This window comes from Balaenoptera musculus, chromosome 10 (genome assembly GCF_009873245.2).
Source record: "Balaenoptera musculus isolate JJ_BM4_2016_0621 chromosome 10, mBalMus1.pri.v3, whole genome shotgun sequence".
In the NCBI taxonomy this organism is placed as follows: domain Eukaryota; kingdom Metazoa; phylum Chordata; class Mammalia; order Artiodactyla; family Balaenopteridae; genus Balaenoptera; species Balaenoptera musculus.
This window is the reverse complement of record NC_045794.1, coordinates 96929786-96955317: the sequence shown is the minus strand read 5'-3', so window position 1 is coordinate 96955317 and position 25532 is coordinate 96929786. Positions and strand designations below refer to the sequence as shown.

At 43.3% G+C, this 25532-nt stretch overlaps 1 protein-coding gene across 1 annotated transcript; it reads left to right on the top strand.

Annotated features, from left to right (window-relative positions):
• Positions 1–3782: 3782 nt before the first annotated feature.
• LOC118902442 (glycine cleavage system H protein, mitochondrial-like) lies at positions 3783–19279 on the top strand. Its single transcript, XM_036866766.1, has 4 exons — positions 3783–4376; positions 4943–4982; positions 13081–13292; positions 18745–19279. Exons 2-4 carry the CDS (start codon positions 4974–4976, stop codon positions 19277–19279), a joined length of 756 nt encoding a protein of 251 aa, XP_036722661.1. The 5' UTR covers positions 3783–4376; positions 4943–4973.
• The last annotated feature ends 6253 nt before the right edge of the window (positions 19280–25532 follow it).

Here is a 25532-nt window from a genome sequence, read left to right as displayed (position 1 = left end):
ATCTACCTAGAAGAATAACTTTTGTGAGTTGCTTAAACTTTTATTAATTTTATAAATGCACAGCCATGAATCTCACAGACAGAGAATCTGCTCCTGGCAAACAAATCAACTTATTCATCATATTATTTAGTGCCTACTCTGTGCCTGGGACCACACTGGACACTGAGACACAGGTGAACAGCTCTGTCCTCATGGAGTTTACTGCCTCCTGCAGGGCGATAGTGGAAACTGAACAAACATCTAGTTCCAACTGAGAAGGAAATTAGCAGGGCACTGTGATGGAGAATAGGGAAGGGAGCACCTGCAGAGGGGGTGTGGGGAGAAGGCCTTGACTTGCAGGATGAGAAGGAGCCAGTTAGGAGAAGAGAGTTGCTGGGGAAAGGTCATTCCAGGCACAGACACAGAATTTAGAGAGGGAGGTGAACAGCTCCAGTTGGCGGGAGAATATAATGGGAAAACTTTAAAGGTTTTAAGGAGGGGAGTAAATTGTTCAGGTTATGTTTTAAGAGCTCACGCTCTGGGTGCTGTGTGGAGAATGGATTGGAGGTGGGTCAAGAGAAGCAGCAGGGAGACCAGTTAGAAGGCTCCTGGACTGATCCAGGGGAAGGACGATGGTGGCTTGGGCCAGGGCAGACTTAGAAGGCATACAGAAAAGTAGAAGAATTTGAGAAATATGTTGGAGGCAGTAATTAATTGTATGGAGTAGGTTTGGAAGAGGAGGAATCCAGAATGACTCTGGGTAAACATGTCAAATGGGTAGATGGTGGGACCATGTTCTGTAGTGGTTAAAAACTGTACAAGGAATAAGTGAGTTTGGGTGGCTGACTAGAGGGAATTAAGAATTCTGCTTGGTCTGGCATGCCTCCAAGAGGGCAAGAAGGCAGCTGGAGCTCACCAGAGAGCCCTGACCTGGAGATGTAAATCCTGCAATTTTTGACAACCTCCCTTTAAGACAGAATGAGAGTCCCTAAATCCATCTTCTCTGTGATGTATTATTTTTCACATCTTAATGCATATATCATTAACAGTAGAGGAAAGCGGAAACCCGAGCTTTCCAGTTTCACGCATTTCAACAAAAGAAACAAAAGTACCAGGCTTTGGGGGAGGGAAGGAAGCTGAGGCAGGACCCCACAGTGACAGAAACTGTTAGCATAAGTTGAAATGGCGGTTAATTAGGAATTCAGTTGAAACATCTTATTAAACACAGGTTGCTAAGCAACAGTGGCCACCCTGGAACAGTGTGGCTGTTCCTTCTGCAGTGGAGCTCCTGGGCCTTGTCTGAGCTGTCGCAAAGTTATGCTTGCTTTTTGGCTGGTCTGAGCCATGCCTTTACACACAACCTCATATACTCCCTTCTTTTGGGGGGCTTCCCTCTGTGATTCACTGTTCCTGTCTCTCTGGGATCATTAATCTCTCGCCCTCTGTCAGATCCCAGTAACAGCACAAATGTGCTCATGTGTCACCCATCCTATACAAATAAATCCCTTGAAATCACCTCCTCTGTCCCCGGCCATGGTGCTATTCCACTCCCCAATGTCTTGAAAGAATTGTCTGCACACACTACCTCCACTTCGGCTTCTCCTCACTTCTCCACCTATCCCCACACTCCACCAAAAGTACTCTGTCAAGTTCAAGTACAGCTTCTCTGATGTAGAGCCACATCTTTCTTCTCTCAGTGGCATCGGACATAACTGATGACTCCATCCTTCCTGAAACACTGTCCTTTCTGGGTTCCTCTTGGTTTTCCTCCTGCCCCTCTGGCCAATACTCTCTCCTTTGCAGGGCCTTCCTCTTCTACCTCAACCCTAAGTAATGGTGATCTCCAGGGCTCTGTCCTGGACCTGCTTCTTTTCTCTTTACTTCTCACTGAAGGTGATGTCTTTCATTCTTTTTTTAATTTATTTAATTTATTTTTGGCTGCATTGGGTCTTACTTGCTGCGCACGGGTTTTCTCTAGCTGCGGAGAGTGGGGGCCACTCTTCGTTGTAGTGCCCGGGCCTCTCATTGCGGTGGCTTCTCTTGTTGTGGAGCATGGGCTCTAGGCGCATGGGCTTCAGTAGTCGTGGCACACGAGCTCAGTAGCTGTGGCTCGTGGGTTCTAGAGCGCAGGCTCAGTAGTTGTGGCGCATGGGCTTAGATGTTCTGCGGCATGTGGGATCTGCCAGGACCAGGGCTCGAACCCGTGTACCCTGCATTGGCAGGCGGATTCTTAACCACTGCGCCACCAGGGAAGCCTGATGTCTTTCATTCTTAATGCTGTAAATGCCATTTATATGCCCCGGATTCCAATCTTCAGCCTGTGTGTTTGTCCTCTGAGTTGCAGACTCATATATCCATCTGTAGAGATAGCTTACATCATAAACTGCAAAACAGAACACTTTATTCCCTTACTCCAAACCTATTTCTCTTCTAGTTTTCCCCATTTCAGTACCCAGCACCATCAGCCACTCAGGAACTTCCTCTTGATTCCTCCCTCTTTATCACTTACTTTCAATCCGTCAGCAAATCCCTTTAATTCTCCAAAACTTATCTCAGATATTTCCTCTTCTTTCTATCCCTACTGCCACCCCTTAAACCCAGACCACTATCATCCCTGCTCTGGGTTTCACTGAAGCCTCCTAGCTGGTCTCTCTTAACCTATCCTGTAAATTGGATTAACTCCTCTGCACCAGTGCTGTGCAGGCTGGGTGCTCGTTTCCATATCATATCACACCTGTCTGGCCTTCCCCCAGTTATTTCATAAGATCTTTGGGGAGAGGGCAGGACGACTCATGTTGAGGTTAGAGAGACAGCGAAGGGCCAGAGTAAGAGTTATTTATCTTTTTTTAATAGAGGAAAATTTTTTCTTTTTTCTTCCTTTTTTTTTTTTTAAATAATTAATTTATTTTTGGCTGCGTTGGGTCTTCGTCGCTGCGCGTGGGCTTTCTCTAGTTGCGGCGAGCAGGGGCTACTCTTCGTTGCGGTGTGCGGGTTTCTCATTGCAGTGGCTTCTCTTGTTGCCGAGCACGGGCTCTAGGCGCGTGGGCTTCAGTAGTTGTGGCTCGCGGGCTCAGTAGTTGTGGCTAACGGGCTTAGTTGCTCCGGGCATGTAGGCTCTTCCCTGACCAGGGCTCTAACCCGAGTCCCCTGCATTGGCACCAGGGAAGCCCCCAGAGTAAGAGTTATTTGTTCAAATGATTTACTGCGTGCCTACTGTGCTCTGGACACAACAGCGAACGGGAGGACGGCACAGTTCCTGCCCTCTTGGAGCTTCCATTCCAACATAATCCAAAGGAAAGGAGACCAACGCTTTGCGGCCCCGACAAGGGGGGGGGCATGGTGCTAACCGCTTTGACACCCGGTCGGCCACCTGTGACTCTGGGAAGGCCTCAGTTCTTCGCTTTATCTGCAAAATGGGATGATAACGGCTAGCTCCTGACCCTGGTGCTCCCCCAGTGGTAGGGGGTGGGGATGCCGCCTAGGCGAAAGGCGATCGCAATAACTGCCCCGCCTCCATCCCCGGAGGGGCAGGGCGGGCCAGTGGGTCACGTGGGCGGGCGACGCTCGCCGGTTCCCAGCGCCAACCGCTGGCCACCCCGCCCCGCCCCGGGGCACGCCCCCCCCGCCCGGCGCGCGGTCTCAGCCTCCGTTACGCCCGCCCCCGCGCCCGTCGGCTGGAAGCCTGCAGCCCGTACCCGTGCAAGCCCGGCCGGAGCGGGGAGCAGCGGCGCGGGCTCGCTGGGACTGCTGGACAGCGGGGTCCAGTCTGGGGGCGTCAGTGACCGCCGTGTAGGGTGGGGGCGCTGGGGTCGACGGGAGAACTACTGAGTTGGGGGCCACAGAGCTGGGATGCCCGCCCCGGGGCTGCGCCCAGCGTGGGGGAAGGGGGCGGCGCGACTCCCCCCCCACCCCCCCTTTGTCTTGGGCTGAGGAGAGGGGCTGCGCTCGGCCAGAGCAATTAGCGCAGTGCCTGGCGCGCAGCGAGCTCTCGAAGTATCCCGACCTTGACTGCAGCCCCAGCGCGGGGAGAAAACAGGAAAGGGAGTGATAACTGGGCTGACAGCGGCTAAGCGCCCAGGCTGGCCAGGCGCCGTCACCACCCTTTCCTTCCCGCTGTGGCAGTCTTGGCACACAGGGCGCACGTGTGTCCTAGGATTGTGAAAGAGGCAGAGCTGGGATGCGAACCCGGGCCGTCTGGGTCTTGCCGGCTGCGCTAGGCTGAGGAAAACGCGTTCTTGAACCAGGCTTTGAACATTGAGAAGGTTTGATGGGTGGAGATAACTGAGCGAGCTCTGCCCTAGTTCGCTGAAAGACCTTGGGAAGGCGTTTGATGTTTGAGGGCCATACTTTCCTCCGACGTGAAAATGGCTGGACTTAGGAAGACTAAGAACTAATATGTGAGTAGTGCTTTGCAAAGTGTAAAGCACTTTCAGATACGTTGTCATAGATTACGCCTCACAATTAACCCACCAAGGAAGTGTTTTTATTAGCCTCCCTTTATAAATAGGTGGAGAAATTGTGTTCTAGAAAAGTTTATAAGATCAAGGAGCAGGGGCAGAGCATTAATGTTGAATAAATCAAAGGCTTGTAGGATAACTGCCTTGGACGAGCATAAAGCTCTGAAACTGAAACATCCTGTGACCTCATCTGAGCTCCTAGCTGTTAGTTTAAAACAATACTTTTGCTGGATCTGCTTGCCCCTTCCCAACTCCCAACAACGGTGTCCCAGCAACCCAGATCACCAGGCCACAGCAGTTTTAACTCTTATTATTTTTTAAATGTTTCCTGGTTTGGGCTGGACCAACTATGAGGAGTCCTTTAGGCGAAGTCAAAACTGGGAAGTAGTTGGATAGGGGGTTGCCTGAATTCTGAAAATTCCAAATGAATGTTTTGGGTTTTCTGAGCAACAATTATTTTGAGGGCATTGGTGATAAATAATAATTTTTGTCCTTCCTATTGACAGGTTCACCTTCTAGCAAATTACTGGAAGGAACATGAGAAATGTAAGTAGGGATTTTGAAATCTCACTTAAAGGAACCGAAATTGTTTATTTGTAGAATAGTGGCAGTTAATTTGGTGATACCATTTCTAGGTGTACAGTTAATTGGCAGGTGCTTATCAGATGACCATTTTTGAGGGGTGTATTTACTAATACATGCAGCGAGGTCTAGGCAGGTGGCAGTCCGTCACCACGGACACTGACAGGTACCCTGAGAGATGCTATTTTTGTCCAGTCCCCATTGGCCTGTGAAAGGGAAGAGGGGCCAAGTGTTTTCTACTGTCTGTGATGTGTGTCAGGTGTTTTCTGGGCTATGTCTTATCACCTATCATGTAACCTTGTTTTTCCTCACAGCAAACTTAAAAGGCAGGACGGTTTTTTTTATCCTTTTAGAAATGAGAGTGAAGCTTAGGAAAGTTAAGTAAACCAGCCCTCTTGGTGCCGAAAAAACTTTTCACTAAACCACACTTTTCCCATTGTTGATCGATCCAGGTTCAGAGTCTGTGAATATTTAATGAAAAGCTACTTTTGCCAGGTGCCTTTGAGTATTTTATTGAATCCTCATGACAACCCACCATGCTTTTTGCTCATTTCAGCTGATCACCTTAAAATCAACTAGGAAGCCTTAAAAAAAAAAAAAAAAATAGCCCAACCACTCCTACAGGGCATGAGATAAGCATTTATAAATCCATGGTGATGTTGTAGCCCCTCTTTCTAAATATAATGTGGTGCTCTGGAGACACCAACAGCAGTAATTCCTTTAATACAATCCTGACATCTCAAGAGGGGTGGTGCAAAACAGAAAGTGAATTGCAAGAGCACATTCTTCCACTGACAACAATTAAATCTGAAAATGTCGCTGGTTTCCTGTGGTAAGTGCACTCAATATTGATTAGTGGGACTAACCACTCATCTGACACTTGGACCAATTAGGTGTTACTTATGAAAAAACATCTGGTGGAGATTCCAGCATGTCCAGTAAGAAAGGTGATTGGTAGTTTGTTAAAAGGCCTTTGCCTTCAGGTGCTTAAATCTGAGCATTGAGGGAAATAGTGACAGAGGCAGCCTTCAGTCTTTTTTATTTTTGGCTGCGTTGGGTCTTCGTTGCTGTGCGCAGGCTTTCTCTAGTTGTGGCGAGCAGGGGCTACTGTTCGTTGTGGTGCGCGGGCTTCTCATTGCGGTGGCTTCTTTTGTTGCAGAGCACAGGCTCTAGGCGCGTGGGCTTCAGTAGTTGTGGCATGTGGGCTTCAGTAGTTGTGGCACGTGGGCTCTAGAGCACAGGCTCAGTAGTTGTGGCGCACGGGCTTAGTTGCTCTGCGGCATGTGGGATCTTCCCGGCCCAGGGCTCGAACCCGTGTCCCCTGCACTGGCAGGCGGATTCTTAACCACTGCACCACCAGGGAAGTCCCAGCCTTCAGTCTTAATCCCCCTCGAACCAACCTCCACAACTCAGAGGTTGTTTTAAAAATATAAATCTGATCAGGTCATTTTTTTTCTGCCTTTAGTGGAAAGGCACATTTTTTGTTGTTGTTGTTTTGTTTTTATTCATCCCAGACTTTAAAAAAAATTTTTTATTGAAATATAATTGATTTACAATGTTGTGCTAGTTTCAGGTGTACAGCAGTGATTCAGTTATACACATGTATATCTATTCTTTTTTAGATTCTTTTCCATTATGGATTATTACAAGATATTGAGTATAGTTCCCTGTGCTATACAGTAGGACCTTGTTGTTTATTGGACATTTGTACAATCAAGAAGTAGATCAGTGGTTGCCTGGGGTGGAAGTGGGAACAGGCATTGACTGCAAACAGACAGGAGGGGTCTTTTGGGGTAATTGAGATCTAAAACTGGATTTTGGGGATGGTTATGCAACTCTTTAAATTTACTAAAAATCATTGAATTGTACACATAAAAGAGATGAATTTTTATAGCATGCAAATCATACCTCAGTAAAACTGTTAAAAAAATAAAACCCCTTTTTTGTTCCCCGTCTCTTACCCAGTCAAGGCCCTGAATGCTTGGAAGTTGTCCACCCTCCAGCCTCTCCCAATGTGCCCACCATGTTCCTTGCGTGTGAGCCATTCAGGGCTGATTGCAGGTCTTTGGATAAAGATTTGGTCATCTCGAGGCCTTTGCACATGCTGCCCCTGAGCTGGACTCTCCCTTCTGTCCTTATCTGCCTGAGAAGCACTTTACTCTCTTCCTTCAAGACTCAGCTTGAGCATTTCCTCTGCCAGGAAGCTTTCCCTGATTTTTGCAAGCCAAACCAAGTGACATTGCTATTATTTTAAATTTAAAATTTACACACCTGGTACCCTCACCAAACTGAGCCCTCTAACCATGATCTGTTCATGTCTAGAGCCCAATAGGTGTGACGCATAGAAAGATTGTTGAAGAAATACCTGTGTTGTCAAGATCACCCTTCAGAGCCTACCGTATCCACATATACAGATGGGGAGTGATCCATTTGTCTGTTCATTCGTGAACATTTAGTGCCAAAGTACTTATCCCTCTGGATTCAAAAATGATTAAGATGAGACACTAGTCCTCAAGGAGTTCCCCATCCAAGTCCTGACCCTGCTCTGTCTAAACGGAGTGGTCTCTGGCAGGTTACTTCATCTTATGTAAAATGGGTGTGGAGTAGTACCTGCATCACAGGTATGTTGAGAGGATTAGATGGGTTTTTACTGGTAAAGATCTTCAGGCAGGACCTGGCACAGTAAGTGCTCAGGGAATGTTAGCTAGTCCTACAGAGCGTGGTGGGCTAAGGGATCAGGGGACAGATTCCCGGGGAAGGTATCACCTCAGCTGGGTTGTGAAGAATAAGTAGAAATTACTTTTTTCTCTTTACCCTGAAGCATGTTGAGTGAAGTTTTAGATACTTTGTTAAAAAAAAAAAAAAAAAGACTATCAGCTTTACTGTTGGCTGGGAAGGACATGGGGACTGACAGGCTTAACTCATTTGTACACACACAGGCAAAGATGAAGGACTCTGACCTTGGTGGAGGTACCCATTTTCATGGTTTGCCCCAGCCTCAATTTCCTAAGAAATCCTGTAGAAAAGTGTGGTGCAAGCTGGAACTTATGTGCTGAATTCAGCCTGCAAAAGTGTTTTGTTTGGCTGGTACTGTGGTTATAAAATTTTTTGAAGTAATATTTAAATTTTACAAAAAATAATCTGGATTTTCAGCTTTTCTTTTTTAAAAAATTAGAATATGTGGGGACACTGGTGCCTACACGGTGGGCAGCACTTGGCTGGGGCTGCTAGCTCTGTTTCCTTTAGACAGCATTTGTCCTCTCCAGCTTGCCAGTCCCCACTGTTTACAACATGCATGCATCTGTGCTGGCATCTGACCACTGAAAGCATGTAAGTCTGTGACTGCTGGCTTGGAAGAAACTCTTGTTATCTATATAGTGTTCATCACTGAACAGAGCTACTGCCCCGGATACCTGTCTCCTTACTTTGTGGTTTAGAATGAACAGTCTAGGGCAAAGGATTCCTAAGAAACCATTTTCTTCTCCCAGTGCCAGCCCCCTGCTGACCAAGGCCATACTTCTTTTTTTTTTTTTTACCACCTTTGCTTTATTGCTAAGCACTTCAGACAGACTTACTGATTTTGGTGGTGCCTTTTTTTTTTTGGCTCACATTTTATTTTATTTATTTATTTTTTTATTGGACTATAGTTGATTTTCAATGTTGTGTTAGGCCATACTTATTTTTTTTTTTAATTTATTATTTATAATTTATTTATTATGTTTATTTTTGGCTGTGTTGGGTCTTCGTTTCTGTGTGAGGGCTTTTTCCAGTTGCGGCGAGTGGGGGCCGCTCTTCATCGCGGTGCGCGGGCCTCTCACTATCGCGGCCTCTCTTGTTGCGGAGCACAGGCTCCAGACGTGCAGGCTCAGCAGTTGTGGCTCACGGGCCCAGTTGCTCCGCGGCATGTGGGATCTTCCCAGACCAGGGCTCGAACCCGTGTCCCCTGCATTGGCAGGCCGATTCTCAACCACTGTGCCACCAGGGAAGCCCCCATACTTATTCTTAAACATGACCCATCTCTCCAGGGTTTGGGAGCATGTAAAAAACAATGGATATGGAGTAGAAGGCTTGGATCTGTTTTTTTGTTTGGTTTTTTAAAAAATTTATTTATTTATGGCTGAGTTGGGTCTTCGTCGCTGCATGCAGGCTTTCTCTAGCTGTGGCGAGCGGGGGCTACTCTTCGTTGCGGTGAGCGGGCTTCTCATTGCGGTGGCTTCTCTTGTTGCAGAGCACAAGAAGCTCTAGGCGCGTGGGCTTCAGTAGCTATAGCACGCGGGCTCAGTAGCTGTGGCTCACCGGCTCTAGATCGCAGGCTTAGTCGTTGTGGCGCACGAGCTTAGTTGCTCTGAGGCATGTGGGATCTTCCCGGACCAGGGATCAAACCTGTGTCCCCTGCATTGGCAGGCGGATTCTCAACCACTGTGCCACCAGGGAAGTCCCTAATTTAAAAAATTTTTTAAATTCTTCTCCCATGCCAGCGTGGCATGCGGGATCTTAGTTCCCCGACCAGGGATTGAACCTGAGCCCCCTGCAGTGGAAGCATTGGAGTCTTAACCACTGGATCACCAGGGAAATCCCCCTGTTTTAAATTTTTATTATTAATTTTGCTATATCTTTATTTTTCTGATTTTCAAACAATACATAAAAATACGTAAAATGGAAATCTATCCCCCCACACCCCATAATCACTATTAGTGGTCTGCTGTATTTTTTGCACTTTTTTTTTTTTTTAACATTTTTATTGGAGTATAATTGCTTTACAATGGTGTGTTAGTCTCTGCGTTATAACAAAGTGAATCAGTTATACATATACATATGTTCCCATATCTCTTCCCTCTTGCATCTCCCTCCCTCCCACCCTCCCTATCCCACCCCTCTAGGTGGTCACAAAGCACCGAGCTGATCTCCCTGTGCTATGCGGTTGCTTCCCACCAGCTATCTATTTTACGTTTGGTAGTGTATATATGTCCACGCCACTCTCTCACTTTGTCACAGCTTACCCTTCCCCCTCCCCGTATCCTCAAGTCCATTCTCTAGTAGGTCTGTGTCTTTATTCCCATCTTGCCACTAGGTTCTTCATGACCTTTTTTTTTTTTTTCCCTTAGATTCCATATATATGTGTTAGCATACTGTATTTGTTTTTCTGTTTCTGACTTACTTCACTCTGTATGACAGACTCTAACTCCATCCACCTCACTACAAATAACTCAGTTTCGTTTCTTTTTATGGCTGAGTAATATTCCATTGTATATATCTTTTGCACTTTTTAAAAGCTACTCTGCACGGAGTGCTCGATGGATGCCAGGCACTTGACTGAGCTCATTACGTACGTCTCTTTTGCTCTTTGCAACAACCCTATGAGGTTATTATCATTCCATTTTACAGATGAAGACACAGAGGAAGACCTAAGATGAGTCTTAGGTTAAGTAACGTATTCAGGGTCGCACAGTGAGGACGCAGTGGAACATCCTCACTGCGTGTGCTCCAACACATTTCTTTCCGATTCCAGAGCCCTTTCTCCTAACCATCTCAGGGCGAAGCCTCCCTAAGAAGACCACCAACTAGGAGCTAAACATACTGCCCTGGAGAAGTGTATTCATAAAAGTCTCCTCCTTCTGCGTTGTTCTCCATTCATTAGATGTTTCCTGAATGGTGCCGTGCAGGGGTTTCAGAGGTGCTCTCGGTGCCTGCCCTCTGCGACTTCACAGGTGAAGATTATAGATTGATCAGTGAAGTATTGGAATTATGTGCAATTTACAGTGATAATAGAGAGGAGAGAGCAGTTCTCGGTGGATGGGAAGGGAGGTGTCAGGATAAGTGATACTTAAGCTGTGTCTCGACAGATGAGTTATTGTTTAACAGGTACATGGGGGTAAGAATACTTCGGCATAGACAAAAGCATGGTAAGTTGGAGCAGTGGTTTATTTGGGGAACTGAAATAATGTAGCATGGCTGTAGGCTAGGACGTGGGAAGGGGCTGGTGGGGAGGCAGGCAGGGTGCCGAGTGCTCAGGGCCTTTGGGTGTTGTTCTAAGACTTTGGGGTTTTGTCTGTAGGCAGGGGAGCCGTTGCAGTGATTCTGAAAGGGGAGTGACATGACTGCTTTATGTCCGAGGTAATGTCCTACAGCAGAGTTGAGGATGGATTGGAGCAGGTGGAGCTGGAGGCAGGGAGGCCAGGAAAAGAACAGTTGCAGTTGGTTCATCGGAATGAGTGTGGAGATGTCCAGTAACTGAGTGCAGTGATAACCGCCGACATTCACTGAGCTCTTCCTGTGTGGTCAGATTCTGTGCGAAGTGCTCTGACTGGGTTCTCTCATTTAACTTCCACAGCTACGCTTAAGCCAAGTGTTGTTTTCCATCGCCCTTTTACAGGGGAGGAAGCTGTGAAGACGGCTTGTATAAGGTCACACAGTGGCTGAGTGATGGAGCCAGAATTCAGATCCACGACTGGCAGAATCTAAAGCCCTAAGGCTGCAAATCTGAATCTAAGCTGCAAATGTCAACACCTGTGACTAGTATGAGGCAGACTGTCCTGAGCTTTGTACAGCAGGACCTTTGTATGAAGTACAAGTCTAGTTGATTCTATATCTAAGACACATCTCAGATCTGTCCTCTTACCTCTGTCCCTCCCCCCAGATGAAGTCACCCTCGTGTCTTGCCTGAAGTCCTGTAGTAGACTCTTGTCCCTAAAACCTATTCATACAACTGCCAGACAGATCTCTTTAAAAAGTAAGTCAAACCACGCCGCCTTCCTCATTTAATCACTCCCTACTCCTCATCAGTCTTTTTTTTTTTTTAATATTCATTTATTTATGTATTTTGGCTGTGCTGGGTCTTAGTTGTGGCATGAGGGATCTTTGTTGTGGCATGCAGACGTCTTGGTTGCGGCATGCAAACTCTTAGTTGCGGTATGCACGCGGGATCTAGTTCCCTGACCTGGGATGGAACCAGGGCCCCCTGCATTGGGAGCGCGGTGTCTTAACCACTGGACCACAAGAGAAGTCCCTCTCATTACTCTGAAATAAAAGCTGATTCCTTACCCTGCTGACCTATAAGGGCCTATGTGATCTGTCAACTGCCTGCCTTGCCAGCTTCATTCTGCATCATTCTCTCCCTCTCTCACTGAATTCCAGCCCTACTGACCTGCTGGAACATGCCAGATTTGTTCCTTGGGGAATTTACTTTTGTTGTTTCTTTCTAGAATGTTCTTTTCCTGGATATTCTCTTGTCTGGCTCCTTCTTACCATTTAGGTCTTAGTTTATTTTATTTCTTAAAGCAAATTTATTTTCACTACTGGCTTGTTTATTTTTTATTTAATTTAATTAATTAATTAATTAATTTTGGCCACACCGCACGGCTTGTGGGATCTTAGTTCTCTGACCAGGGATTGAACCTGGGCCCCTGGCAGTGAGAGTGCACAGTCCTAACCACTGGATCACCAGGGAATTCCCCTAGGTCTCAGTTTAAATGTTATCTCCTCAGAAAGGCCTTTCCTGAGCCCCCAGTGTAAAGTAGTTCACGAAGCTCTCTATCACATCCCCCTTTTTTATTTTCTTCATTGAACTTATCACAATATAATATTCAGTGTTTGTTTATTTTCTGTCTCCTTCCACTAGGATAAAAGTTCCCTGAGTTGTAATAGCTAAAACTTATAGACTGCTTACTCTTGTTAGGCACTGTTATAAGTGCTGTAATATATTAACTTTTTAAATCCTTATAGCAGTTCTAGGAGGTGGATACCTTTATTATCCCCATTGTGCAGATAAGGAAACTGAGTCTTAGGTAGGGTAAGTAACTTGCCCAAAGTCACACAGCTACTAAGTGACAGAGCTGGAATTTGAACCCAGGCAGTCTAGCTTTAGCATCCACACTCCTAATCAAGTGAAAGCAGGGACGTTGTCTTTCCCACTTCTCTATCCCAACACCTTGGACATAGTATGGCATTTAGCAGGCTCTCACTAAAAATTGTGGAATGAAAGATTGTAGTCACAGTAGAAATATAATTAATTATAAACAAAAACCTAGGAATTATCCTTGATTCTGCTCTCTCCCACTCACAGATCCATCTACAAGTTCTGACTGAACTACTTCTCACCACAAAACATATCCCGATATGTCCACTTTTCTGCATTCCCACTGCTACCATCCCGGTCCGGTTCACGACTGGCTTTCTCCCAAACTACTCCAACGACCTCCTAACTGGCTACCTAAATCACTGGCCTAGGGTGACTCTTCTACCAAGTGATGGACGTCTGCTGAAGCAAAGAGCCAGGTGTGTGATTAGGGCAGAAATGTTTATATATGCTGAGTGAAATTTTGCTAGCTGACTTATACCCTAGCAATTACTGATTTGAGTGGGGAATATTTAAGACCCTCTGTGTGTGGTTCTGCAACTGTGTGTTGAGGTGCTCTGAGGCATGGCAGGGACCTCTCAGGGGTGCTGAGGGATATTTTAAAATCTTAGAGGAAACCTGGTGTGTTGGTTTGCCGGGCTCCCCTGACAAATTACCACAGACTGGGTGGCTTAAACAACACAGTCCTGGAGGCTAGAAGTCCAAGATCAAGGTGTCGGCAAGTTTCATTTCTTCCAGAGCCTCTCTCTTTGGCTTGCAGATGGCTGTCTTCTTGCTGTGTCTCACGTGGTCTTTCTTTTGTGTGGGCATATCCGTGTTCTAATCTCCTCTTATAAGGTCACCAGTCATATTGGATTAGGGCCCACCCATATGACCTCATTTTACCTTAATTACCTCCTTAATAGCCCTGTCTCCAAATTCAGTCACAGTCGGAGGTCCTGGGGGTTAGGACTTCAACATGAATGAATTTGAAGAGGGGGCACCATTCAGCCTATAACGCAGTGCCGCCTGATTCTGCACAGACTGCTAGCTTGAGGCAGTTTCAGCGCTGGCTCGCACTGCATTCCTTCTGATAATGTCATATCTTTGCCAAGCCGAGGTTTTGGAGGTTGTTGTGATAAAAAGCAAGTACTGTGTGTAAATCAATGTGGAAGAGGAAAAGAGAGTGGGGTGTCCAGTCTGATTCCGAGGTTTCAGACAGTGTGCGGTGCCCAAAAGGCACTAAACTGTTAGGACATAAATACTTCCTGAGTTTGGGGCTTCCCTGGTGGCGCAGTGGTTAAGAATCCGCCTGCCAATGCAGGGGACACGGGTTTGATCCCTGGTCCAGAAAGATCCCACATGCCGCGGAGCAACTAAGCCCGTGCGCCACAACTACTGAGCCTGAGCTCTAGAGCCCGCAAGCCACAACTACTGAGCCCACGTGCCACAACTACTGAAGCCCGCACGCCTAGAACCCGTGCTCCACAACAAGAGAAGCCATGACAATGAAAAGCTCGTGCACAGCAACGAAGACCCAACACAGCCAAAAATAAATAAATAAATAAATAAATTTATTTTAAAAAAAACTTACTGAGTTTGTTTGGGCTTATCTACTTAATGACAGAACTATTAGGTATTTCTTTAGGCCTGGGGCATCATGAAGCAATTATTGAATCACTAAAGGCACATGAGTGGAGGAAATTTGGGAACCTTTACTCCAAATAAGTCAGTGGATCCCGGAGATCAAAAACACCAGCGTTAAGTTTTTAATTATACAGACTTCTCCAGGTGCTACCCCAAACCTACTGAAAAAACATTTGGGAGTTGAGCCCAGGATCCACTGGTTTAGCCTAACCCCTTCATTAAGGCCCAGAAGGGGAAATCTCTTGCCAGAGGTCATACAGCAAGTTAGTGGTCGAGCTGGGATTAGAATCCAGATTCTAATGGAATCTATCAGATTCTCCTCCCCTTCATCAGCATTTCTGATGTCCATACCTACAAATGTTGTCACACCATCTGCTACTTAAGCAGACATGGCCCTGACCTCAAAGACAGATGGCAATTACATGGACAAACTCCATACTGAATACATCAGTATGCGTATTAAAAATTTATATCATACAAGACCTACATGAGGAAAACTACAAAACTCTGGTGAAAGATACCAAAGAAGGATTAAATTGTTATTCCCTGTTTATGGATAGGAAGACTCACGATATCACATCATGACATCAGTTCTTCCCAACGTGATCTATAGATTCAATTCAATCCCAATCAAAATCCCACTAAGTTATTTTGTGGATATTGACAAGCTCAGTCTAAAGTTTGTAGGGAGAGGCAAAAGATCCAGAATTAGCCAACTCAAAATTAAAGAACAAAGTTGGAGGACTGACACTACCCAACTTCAAGACTTCCTATAAAGCTACAGTAAATCGAGACAGCGTAGTATTGGTTAAGGAATAGACAGATCAATGAAACAGAATGGAGAGTCCAGAAATAGACCCATATAAAAATAGTCAAATGATACTTGGCCCAAGGAGCAAAGGCAATACAATGGATAGTCTTTTCAACAAATGATACTGGAACATCTGGACATCACATGCAAAAAAAAAATGAATCTAGACAGACCATACACAGTTTGGAAAGATTAGCTCAAAATGGATCATAGGCCTAAATGTAAAACAGAAAACTATAAAGCTCCTGGAAGGGACTTCCCTGGTGATCCAGTGGTTAAGAATCCGCCTTCCAATGCAGGGGACGTGGGTTCTATCCCTGGTCAGGGAACTAAGATCCCGCGTGCCACGGGGCAACTAAGCTCGCGCACCACAGCTAGAGAGAAGCCCATGTGCCACAACTAGAGAGGAGCCCACGCGCCGCAACGAAGAGCCCGTGTGCTGCAACGAAAGATCCCACGTGCCACAACTAAGACCCGACGCAGCCAAAAGTAAATAAAAACAAAAAAAACTCCTAGAAGATAACATAGGAGAAAATCTAGATGATCTTGGGTTTGGCAATGACTTCTAAGATATAACACCAAAAGCATGATCCTTGAAAGAAATAACTAGTAAGCTGGGCTTCCTCAAAATTAAAAACTTCTGCGCTGTCAGGAGAATGAAAAGATAAGCCACAGGCTGGGAGAAAATATTTGCAGAAGACATATTTGATAAAGGACTGTTATCCAAATTATACAAAGGACTCTTAAAATGCAATAATAAGGAAATAACCTGATTATAAAATGAGCCAAAGATCTTAACAGACATCTCTCCGAAGAACATATACAGATAGCAAATAAGCATATGAAAACATGTTCCACAGCTTGTGTCACCAGGAAAATACAAATTAAAACAATGAGATACCACTGCACACCTATTGGAATGGCTAAAATCTGGAACACTGACAACACCAAATGCTGACAAAGCTGTAGAGCAACAGGAACTTTGCTGATGGGAATGCAAAATGGTACAGCCACTTTGGAAGACAGATTGGCGGTTTCTCATAAAACTAAGCATAATCTCACCATATGATCCAGCAATTTCACTCCTTGGTATTTATACAAAGGAGTTGAAAACTTATGTTCACACAAGAACCTGCATACGATGTTTATAGCAGTTTTATTCATAATTGCCTAAACTTAGAAGCAACCAAGATTCCTTCAGTAGGTGAATGAATAAACAAACTGTGGTCCATTCAGACAATGGAGTAGTATTCAGTGCTAAAAATAAATGAGCTATCAAGCCATGAAAAGACATGGAGGAATCTTAAATGCTTTTTACCTAGTGAAAGAAACCAATCTGAAAAGTCTGCATACTGCGTTATTCCACCTATATGACATTCTGGAAAAGGCAAAACTATGGAGACAATAAAAAGGTCAGTGGTTGCCAGGGGTTGGGGGGAGCGAGGGATGAGTAGACAGAGCACAGAGGATTTTTAGGGCAGTGAAAATACTCTGTATGTTACTGTTATGGTTTTTTTTTTTTTTTTTCTTTTTTAATTTTGGCCACGCCGCATGGCTTGCGAGGTCTCAGTTCCCCAACCAGGGATTGAACCCGGGCTTCTTTCACTCAGCATAACACTTTTGAGATTCAGCCATGTCATATTTATCATAGTTTGCTCCTTTTGATTGCTGAGTAGTGATGCACTGAATGGATGGATCTCAGATTGGTTATATACTCACCATTTGTTTGGGTTGTTTCCATGGTTTGGCTATTATGAATAAAGCTATCAACGTTCACATGAAGGTCTAAAAATAAAAAATAAATTAAAAAAAATAAATAAAAGGGAATCCCCTGGCAGTCCAATAGTTAGGACTTCGCGCTTTCACTGCCGAGGGCCTGGGTTCGATCCCTGGTCAGAGAACTAAGATCCCACAAAGGTGCAGCACAGCCAAGAAATGAAAAAACAAACAAACCAAAAAACCCCAACATTCTCATGAAGGTCTTTGTGTGGACATAGGTTTTTCTGTCTCTTGGGTAAACATCTAGAAGTGGGAGTCCTGAGTGGTGTGGTAAGTGTCTTTTAGAAAGAAAGAAAGAAACTGCCAAAGTGTTTATAGCATTTTACATTCCCACCAGCCGTGTGTGAGCGTTCCTGTTGCTCCATGTCCTTGACAATACTTGATCTTCTCAGTCCTTTTATTTTTATTAAAAAATTAAAAAAAAATTTTTTTGGCTGCACCCGTGCAGTTTGTGGGATCTTTTTTTTTTTTTTAAAGAAGCTCTTTTAAAGTGACAGTAGCCAGGACTGTCCAGTTTTTTTTTTTTTTAATAAATTTATTTATTTATTTATTTATTTATTTATTTATGGCTGTGTTGGGTCTTCGTTTCTGTGCGAGGGCTTTCTCCAGTTGTGGCGAGCAGGGGCCACTCTTCATCGCGGTGCGCGGGCCTCTCACCGTCGCGGCCTCTCCCGTTGCGGAGCACAGGCTCCAGACGCGCAGGCTCAGCAGTTGTGGCTCACGGGCTTAGTCGCTCCGCGGCATGTGGGATCTTCCCAGACCAGGGCTCGAACCCGTGTCCCCTGCATTGGCAGGCAGATTCTCAACCACTGCGCCACCAGGGAAGCCCCAGTTTGTTGGATCTTAGTTCCCTGTCCAGGGCCTGAACCCCTACACTCAGCAGTGAAAGTACAGAGTCCTAACCACTGGACTACCAGAGAATTCCCTTGTCAGTCCTTTTAATTTGGCTATTCTGCTGGGTGTGTATTGGAATCTCATAGTGGTTTTAATTTGCATTTCCAGAATTACTAACAATGTTGAGTATCTTTTAATGTGCTTATTGGCCATTTGTATACCTTCATTTGTGAAGTGTCCAAGTCTTTTGCCCATTTTTATAACTTGGGTTGTTGTCTTTTTTTTTAATTACTGAGTTGTAGGAATTTTTAAAAGTGTAATCTGAATATAAGTCCTTTGTCATGTATATGTGTTGTGAATATTTTTTCTCAATCTAAGATTTACCTTTTCTTTTTTTTTTTTGAAGGGTATAAAATTTTAATTTTGATGAAGTCCAGCTTATCAAGTTTTTCTTTTATGGTTAGTGCTTTCTGTGTTTTAAGACGTTTTTGCCTATCCTAAGTTTGCAAAGTTGAACCAACTTTGTATAACTGGTATAAACTCCATATGGATATGATTATAATTTTTATATATTGCTGGATTCAATTTGCTAATACTTTGTTTTACAACTCAGTAGTAATATTTTTTAATTTGCTAATTTTTTGTCTATGTTCATGAATGATATTATCTGCAATTTTCTTTTTATATAATGTCAGTTTTTGGTATCAGAGTTATGCTGGCCTCATAAAACAAGTGGGGAAGTGTTCCCTTCTCTTCTACTTTTGAAGGTGTTTATGTAAGATTGGTGTTTTATCTTCTTTAAATATTTGGTGTGGCTCTAGATGCTGCGCGGAGACCCTCTGCACCCCTGCGAACATGGCGCTGCGAGTGGCGCGGAGCGTGCGGGCCGCGGTCTGCAGCCTGCGCACCAGCTCTGCGCCCAACGCGCCCTGCCCGCCGCGGCCCTGGGGACTGCGGGTGGGCGCCGTCCGGGCGCTGCGCACTGGCCCCGCTCTGCTGTCGGGTCGTAAATTCACAGACAAACATGAATGGGTAACAACAGAAAACGGTGTTGGAACAGTGGGAATCAGCAATTTTGCACAGGAAGCTTTGGGAGATGTTTACTGTAGTCTGCCTGAAGTTGGGACAAAATTGAACAAACAAGAGGAATTTGGTGCTTTGGAAAGTGTGAAAGCTGCTAGTGAACTCTATTCTCCTCTATCAGGAGAAGTAACTGAAATTAATGAAGCTCTAGCAGAAAATCCAGGACTTGTCAACAAATCCTGTTATGAAGATGGTTGGCTGATCAAGATGACACTCAGCAACCCTTCAGAACTAGATGAACTAATGAGTGAAGAAGCTATGAGAAATACATAAAGTCTATTGAGGAGTGAAAATGGAACCCCTAAATAAACTAGTTTGAAACAACTTAAGCTAGCATAGTTGTCTTAAATTAGTGGTGGATAGATTTTTAAAAAGCAACTTTTAGCAAAAGAAACTACTTGCAACAATGTTGCCTGAAAAGAATACCCCTTAACTTCCTAATGATTTCAGATAAACACTATGCATTTTTTTCACAACACCCTGTGATTTTTAGGCTAGTCTCCAGTTATAATGCTCAGAATTCCTGAAATTATCTGTGGTAAAACTAGTTATAAAAATTATATAATTCAAGGATAACATTGTTATCTTAACCTTATATAATATTGTAACTTGCTTACAGCCATCCCTGGATTTGGGTCAAAATACTCAATGAACTTGCCACTGGAAATAAATGACAGCGGAGTAAAGTTTGTTAGTTGTATAGTGTCCAGTGAAGAACATTAGTATCTTAATTTTGCAATATACTGTGTTTGCTGGTGCTATTTTTATACAGTGAAGCAACAACCTTGCAGGAAAATAAGAAACAGTTTAATAATAAAATATTCAACTTCTTAAAAAAAAAAAAAATTTGGTGTAATCACCAATGAAGCATCTGGGCCTGGAGTTTTCTAGTGGGAAGGTTGTTAATTATGAATTCAATTTCTTTATTATAGATCTTGAACTATTCATATATTTTATGTTTTTGTATGTTTTGGTAAATTATATTTTTCAAGAAATTTATCCATTACATTTTTTTTTTAATTTACAATAAATACATGATTTTCCCTATGTTTTCAGACTTTTGGGACACTGTATTATGCTTATTGTAGTGGGGTTTTTTAAAATATTTATTTATTTATTTATTTATTTATTTTTAGCTGTGTTGGGTCTTCGTTTCTGTGCGAGGGCTTTCTCCAGCTGCGGCAAGCGGGGCCACTCTTCATCGCGGTGCGCGGGCCTCTCACCATCGCGGCCTCTCTTGTTGCGGAGAACAGGCTCCAGATGCGCAGGCTCAGTAATTGTGGCTCACGGGCCCAGCTGCTCCGCGGCATGTGGGATCCTCCCAGACCAGGGCTCGAACCTGTGTCCCCCGCATCAGCAGGCAGACTCCCAACCACTGCACCACCAGGGAAGCCCCCATTACATTCAAGTTGTTAAACATATTGGCATAAGGTTATTCATAATTTTATCTTATTGTTCTGTAGGTTTTGTAGAGATGTCCTGTCTTTCATTACTGTTGTTGGTGATTTATGTTTTCTCTCTTTAATGAATCAAGAGATTCATCAGTTTTATTGGATGCTTATTCCATTTACCTTTAGTGTAATTACTCATATGATTGGATTCCAGTCTGCCATCTTGATATTTGGGTTTTTTTGTCCCCTCTGTTTTTTGTTCTTTTATTTCTCTGTTCCTGGATTGTTTGGGTTAGTTATTTTTAAGTAATTCATTCTTTTTCTTCTATTGACTTTTTAGCCAGTTCTTTTTTTTTTTAATTTTATTTTTTTATTTTATTTTATTTATTTTTGGCTGTGTTGGGTCTTCGTTGCTGCACGCGGGCTTTCTCTAGTTGCGGCGAGCGGGGGCTACTCTTTGTTGCGGTTCGCGGGCTTCTCATTGCAGTGGCTTCTCTCATTGTGGAGCATGGGCTCAAGGCGCACGGGCTTCAGTAGTTGTGGAATGTGGGCTCAGTAGTTGTGGCTCACGGGCTCTAGAGCACAGGCTCAGTAGTTGTGGCACACGAGCTTAGTTGCTCCGTGGCCTGTGGGATCTTCCTGGACCAGGGATCGAACCTGTGTCCCCTGCATTGGCAGGCGGATTCTCAACCACTGTGCCACCAGGGAAGCCCTTAGCCAGTTCTTTGATCATTTTTTAAGTGGTTACTTTAGGGATTACAGTGTCCATCCTTAATTTATCACAGCTGATTCACGTTTAATGAAACCTTTACAATAGTATCGTTGTATTTACACCTTTATTGTCCTTTGTACTGTTGTCATTTATTTTACTCCTATAACTGATATAAACTTCGTGATCCACTGCTATTTTTTTTTTTTTTTAATATTTATTTATGTATTCATTTGGTTGTGCTGGGTCTTAGTTGTGGTGGGCGAGCTCCTTAGTTGTGGCTAGCCGGCTCCTTAGTTGTGGCATGCAGGCTCCTTAGTTGTGGCATGCGAACTCTTGGTTGTGGCATGCATGTGGGATCTAGTTCCCTGGCCAGGGATCAAACCCAGGTCCCCTGCATTGGGAGCGCAGAGTCTTAACCACTGTGCCACTTGGGAAGTCCCTCCACTGCTATTTTTACTTTAAAAAGGCAATTGATTTTTTTTAACTTTTTTTTTTTAAATTAATTTATTTATTTTGGCTGCATTGGGTCTTCGTTGCTGTGCACGGGGCTTTCTCTAGTTGCGGTGAGCAGGGGCTACTCTTCGTTGCGTTTTGTGGGCTTCTCATTGCAGTGGCTTCTCTTGTTGTGTGCAGAGCACAGGCTCGTGGCGCACGGGCTTCAGTAGTTGTGGCATGCAGGCTCAGTAGTTGTGGCTCACAGGCTCTAGAGTGCAGTCTCAGTAGTTGTGGCGCACGGGCTTCGTTGCTCCGAGGCATGTGGGATCTTCCCGGACCAGGGCTCGAACCCGTGTCCCCTGCATTGGCGGGCGGATTCTTAACCACTGCACCACCAGGGAAGCCCGGCAATTGATTTTTTTGAAAAATTTAAGAAAAGAACAGGAGTATTTTTATTTACCCACATATTTGCCATTTTCAATGTGCTTCTTTACTTTTTGTAGATCTGAATTGTTATCTCTCCCTCCAGCCTGAAGAATTTTCTGTAGCATTTCTTGGAGTAAAGGTCTGTTGGCCACAAATTATCCCGGCTTTTGCTTTTCTGAAAATGTCTTTGTTTCATTAAAAATTTTTGAAAATTGTGGCAAAAATACACATAAAATTTACCATTTAAAAAAATTTCCGTTTTATTTTATTTATTTTTTAAAATTAATTAATTTATTTTTTGGCTGCATTGGGTCTTCATTGCTGTGCGTGGGCTTTTTCTAGTTGCGGCGAGTGGGGGCTACTCTTCCTTGCGGTACACGGGCTTCCCATTGCAGTGGCTTCTCTTTATTGCGGAGCACGGGCTCTAGCAATGCAGGCTTTAGTAGTTGTGGCACGTGGGTTCAGTAGTTGTGGCTCGCGGGCTCTAGAGCACAGGCTCAGTAGCTGTGGCGCACAGGCTTGGCTGCTCTGCGGCATGTGGGATCTTCCCAGTCCAGGGCTTGAACCCATGTCCCCTGCATTGGCAGGTGGATTCTTAACCACTGTGCCACCAGGGAAGCCCCAGATTTACCATTTTAAAGTGTACAGTTCTGTGCCATTAAGTACGTTCATATTGTTGTGCAACCATCACCACCATCTATCTCCAGAACTTTTTCATCTTCCCAAACTGAAACTCCATCTTCATTAGACACTCCTCAATAGAATAGAGGGCAGACTAGAGCCCAGAAATAAACCCATGCATGTATTGAATATGATCACATGAGTTTCAACAAGGATGCTAAGACCATTTATGGGAAAAGAAGTTTTTTCAACGAATAGTGCTGGAACACAGCATTGTTAATCAACTATACTCCAATAAAAATTAATTTAAATAAATAAAATTAAAAGAAAATACAAATAGTGCTGGGAAAACTGGATCTCTACATACAAAAAAAAAAATGAAGTTGGACACTTACCTTTACATCATATACAAAATTTAACTCAAAATGGACTAAAGAACTAAGAGACCTCAGAGGTGTAACTATAAATACCTAAGTGATCTAATTATAAAGACCTAACAACTAAAACTATAAAACTCTTAGAAGAAAACAGGAGAAAACTTCATGACATTGATTTAGCAATGATTTCTTGGATATAACACCAAAGCACAGGCAACAAAAGTAAAAATCCATTAATTGGACTACATCAAAATTAAAAACTTCTTTTCATCAAAGGACACAATCAACAGGGTGAAAAGGCAGCCTGTGGAATGGGAGAAAATATTTTCAAATCATGTATCTGATAAGGGACTAATATTTCAGAATATATAAAGAACTCCTACAACTCAACATAAAACCCCCTATTAGCCTGATTAAAAAATGGGCTAAGGAGGGACTTACTTCCCTGGCGGTACAGTAGTTAAGACTCCACACCTCCACTGCAGGGGGCATGGTTACGATCCCTGGTCGGGGAACTAAGATCCCTAGCAAGCTGCGTGGTGCGGCCAAAAAATAAAAAAATTTTAAAAAGTTAAAAAAAAAAATGGGCAAAAGACTTGAATAGATATTTCTCCAAAGAAGATATACAAATGGCCACAAGCACATGAAAGTGTGCTCAACACCATCCTTAGGGGAAATGCAAATCAGAACCGCAAGAGAAAATAGCAAGTGTTTTGAATGTGAAGAAAAACAGTATGTTACTGGTTGGTGGTGTCTTTTATAGTGCAAAATAAAAATAGTAAAAAGAAAAAAAAGGAAAATAACAAGTGTTGGCGAGAGTATGGAGAAATTCGAACTCTTTTGCGCTGCTACTAGGAATGTGAAATGGGGGAACAGCCACTGTGGAAAACAGTATGGTAGTATTTCGAAAAACTAAAGGTTTCAGGGGACTTCCCTGGTGGTCCAGTGGTTAGGACTCTGCGCTTCCAATGCGGGGGCTCAGGTTCGACCCCTGGTCGGGGAACTAAGATTCCACATGCTGCGTGCTGTGGCAAAAAAAAAACCAAAAACGAAAACCCTGAAAGTTTCAGATTTGCGAATTGAAATGTGTTCTGGACGTTGGGTGCCCAACCGTGTGAATGTATCTAACACTACTGAACGATAACACATAAAAATGGTTAAGATGTTTAATTTTATGTTATGCATATTTTACCACATTTAAAAATTATTTGAGAGAGAAAAAAGTACACTAATTCCAATTTCCAGTTTTTGGTGATTATGAATAATGCTGCTGCTGCAGACATTCTCATACAGGTTTTTGTGTGAACATAAGTTTTCCTCTCTCTAGGGTAAGTATCTAGAAGTAGGATTGCTGAGTCATAAGGTAAGTGTATGTTTAAGCTTATAAGAAACTTGCCGAACTGTTTTTTGTAGTGGTTGTACATTTTGTCACACTAATGTATGAAAGTTCCAATTGTTCCACATTGTCACCAGCACTTAGTATTGCCGTTTTTTCCACTCCGTTCTAATGGGTGCGTAGTGATGATCTCATTATGGTTTTAATTTGCATTTCTTAATGTCTAGTGATGTTGCCTCTCTTTTCCTATGCTTATTTGCCATTTGTATGTCTTTTTTGGTGAAGGGTCCAGATCTTTTACTCATTTTGAAAAATTGAGTTGTTTGCCTTGTTTCATTGAGTTTTGAGATATAAGTCCTTTATATACTGGATACCAGTTTTTATTGTGATATAATTGACATATAACATTTTATTAGTTTTAGACACATACGAATTTGATATAATGTATATATTGTGAAATAATCACCACAGTAATTCTAGTTAACGTCCATCACCACACATAGTTATACATTTTTTATTGTGATGAGAACTTTTTTTTTTTTTTTACTTAGAATTACTTTATTTTTATTTAAGTAGACAGGATATGGTCTGTATGATTTACTTCTTAGAATTTTTTTTTTTTTTCACACACACACACACTGTATTTTATTTTTACAAGAGATAAATAGACTGACACCAAGCATTGTACATGGATGACCACAACAAAAGCAACAATGATTGCAATTACCAAACATGAAACACACTCATACTATGTCATAATATTGACATTCAGTCCAGTAATCCTCCACTGTAACAGCTCCTTTACTTTGCAGTGAAAATTGATTTGTATATTCTTTGCCTCTGAGTCCTTGTGGGATTTTTTTTTTTTAATTCAGACAGAAAGTCACAAAAATTATACTCATCCTCATCAGTTCACTCAGTCCCATGTAATTAATTTTTTTTTCATCTTGATCTTTTGTTAGCACTTTTATGAGTTCATCAGTTTTTCATTAGAGTTCTGAAAATGCTTATTCATTCAGTTCAGCAGTACAGTCAGTTACCAGAAACCTGTACTTGTCAGTCTTTTCCATGAATTTCTTGAAGATGAAACCCTTTTATAGGAACATATTTGCAAAACCATCAGAGTACACCCAGAACTGTCTGTAAGTGACAAAAGACTTAAAAATGACCACGTTTAAAGATTTGATGAAAGTTCATAATAATGCAGTTGACAAGAAAATTAGTTATT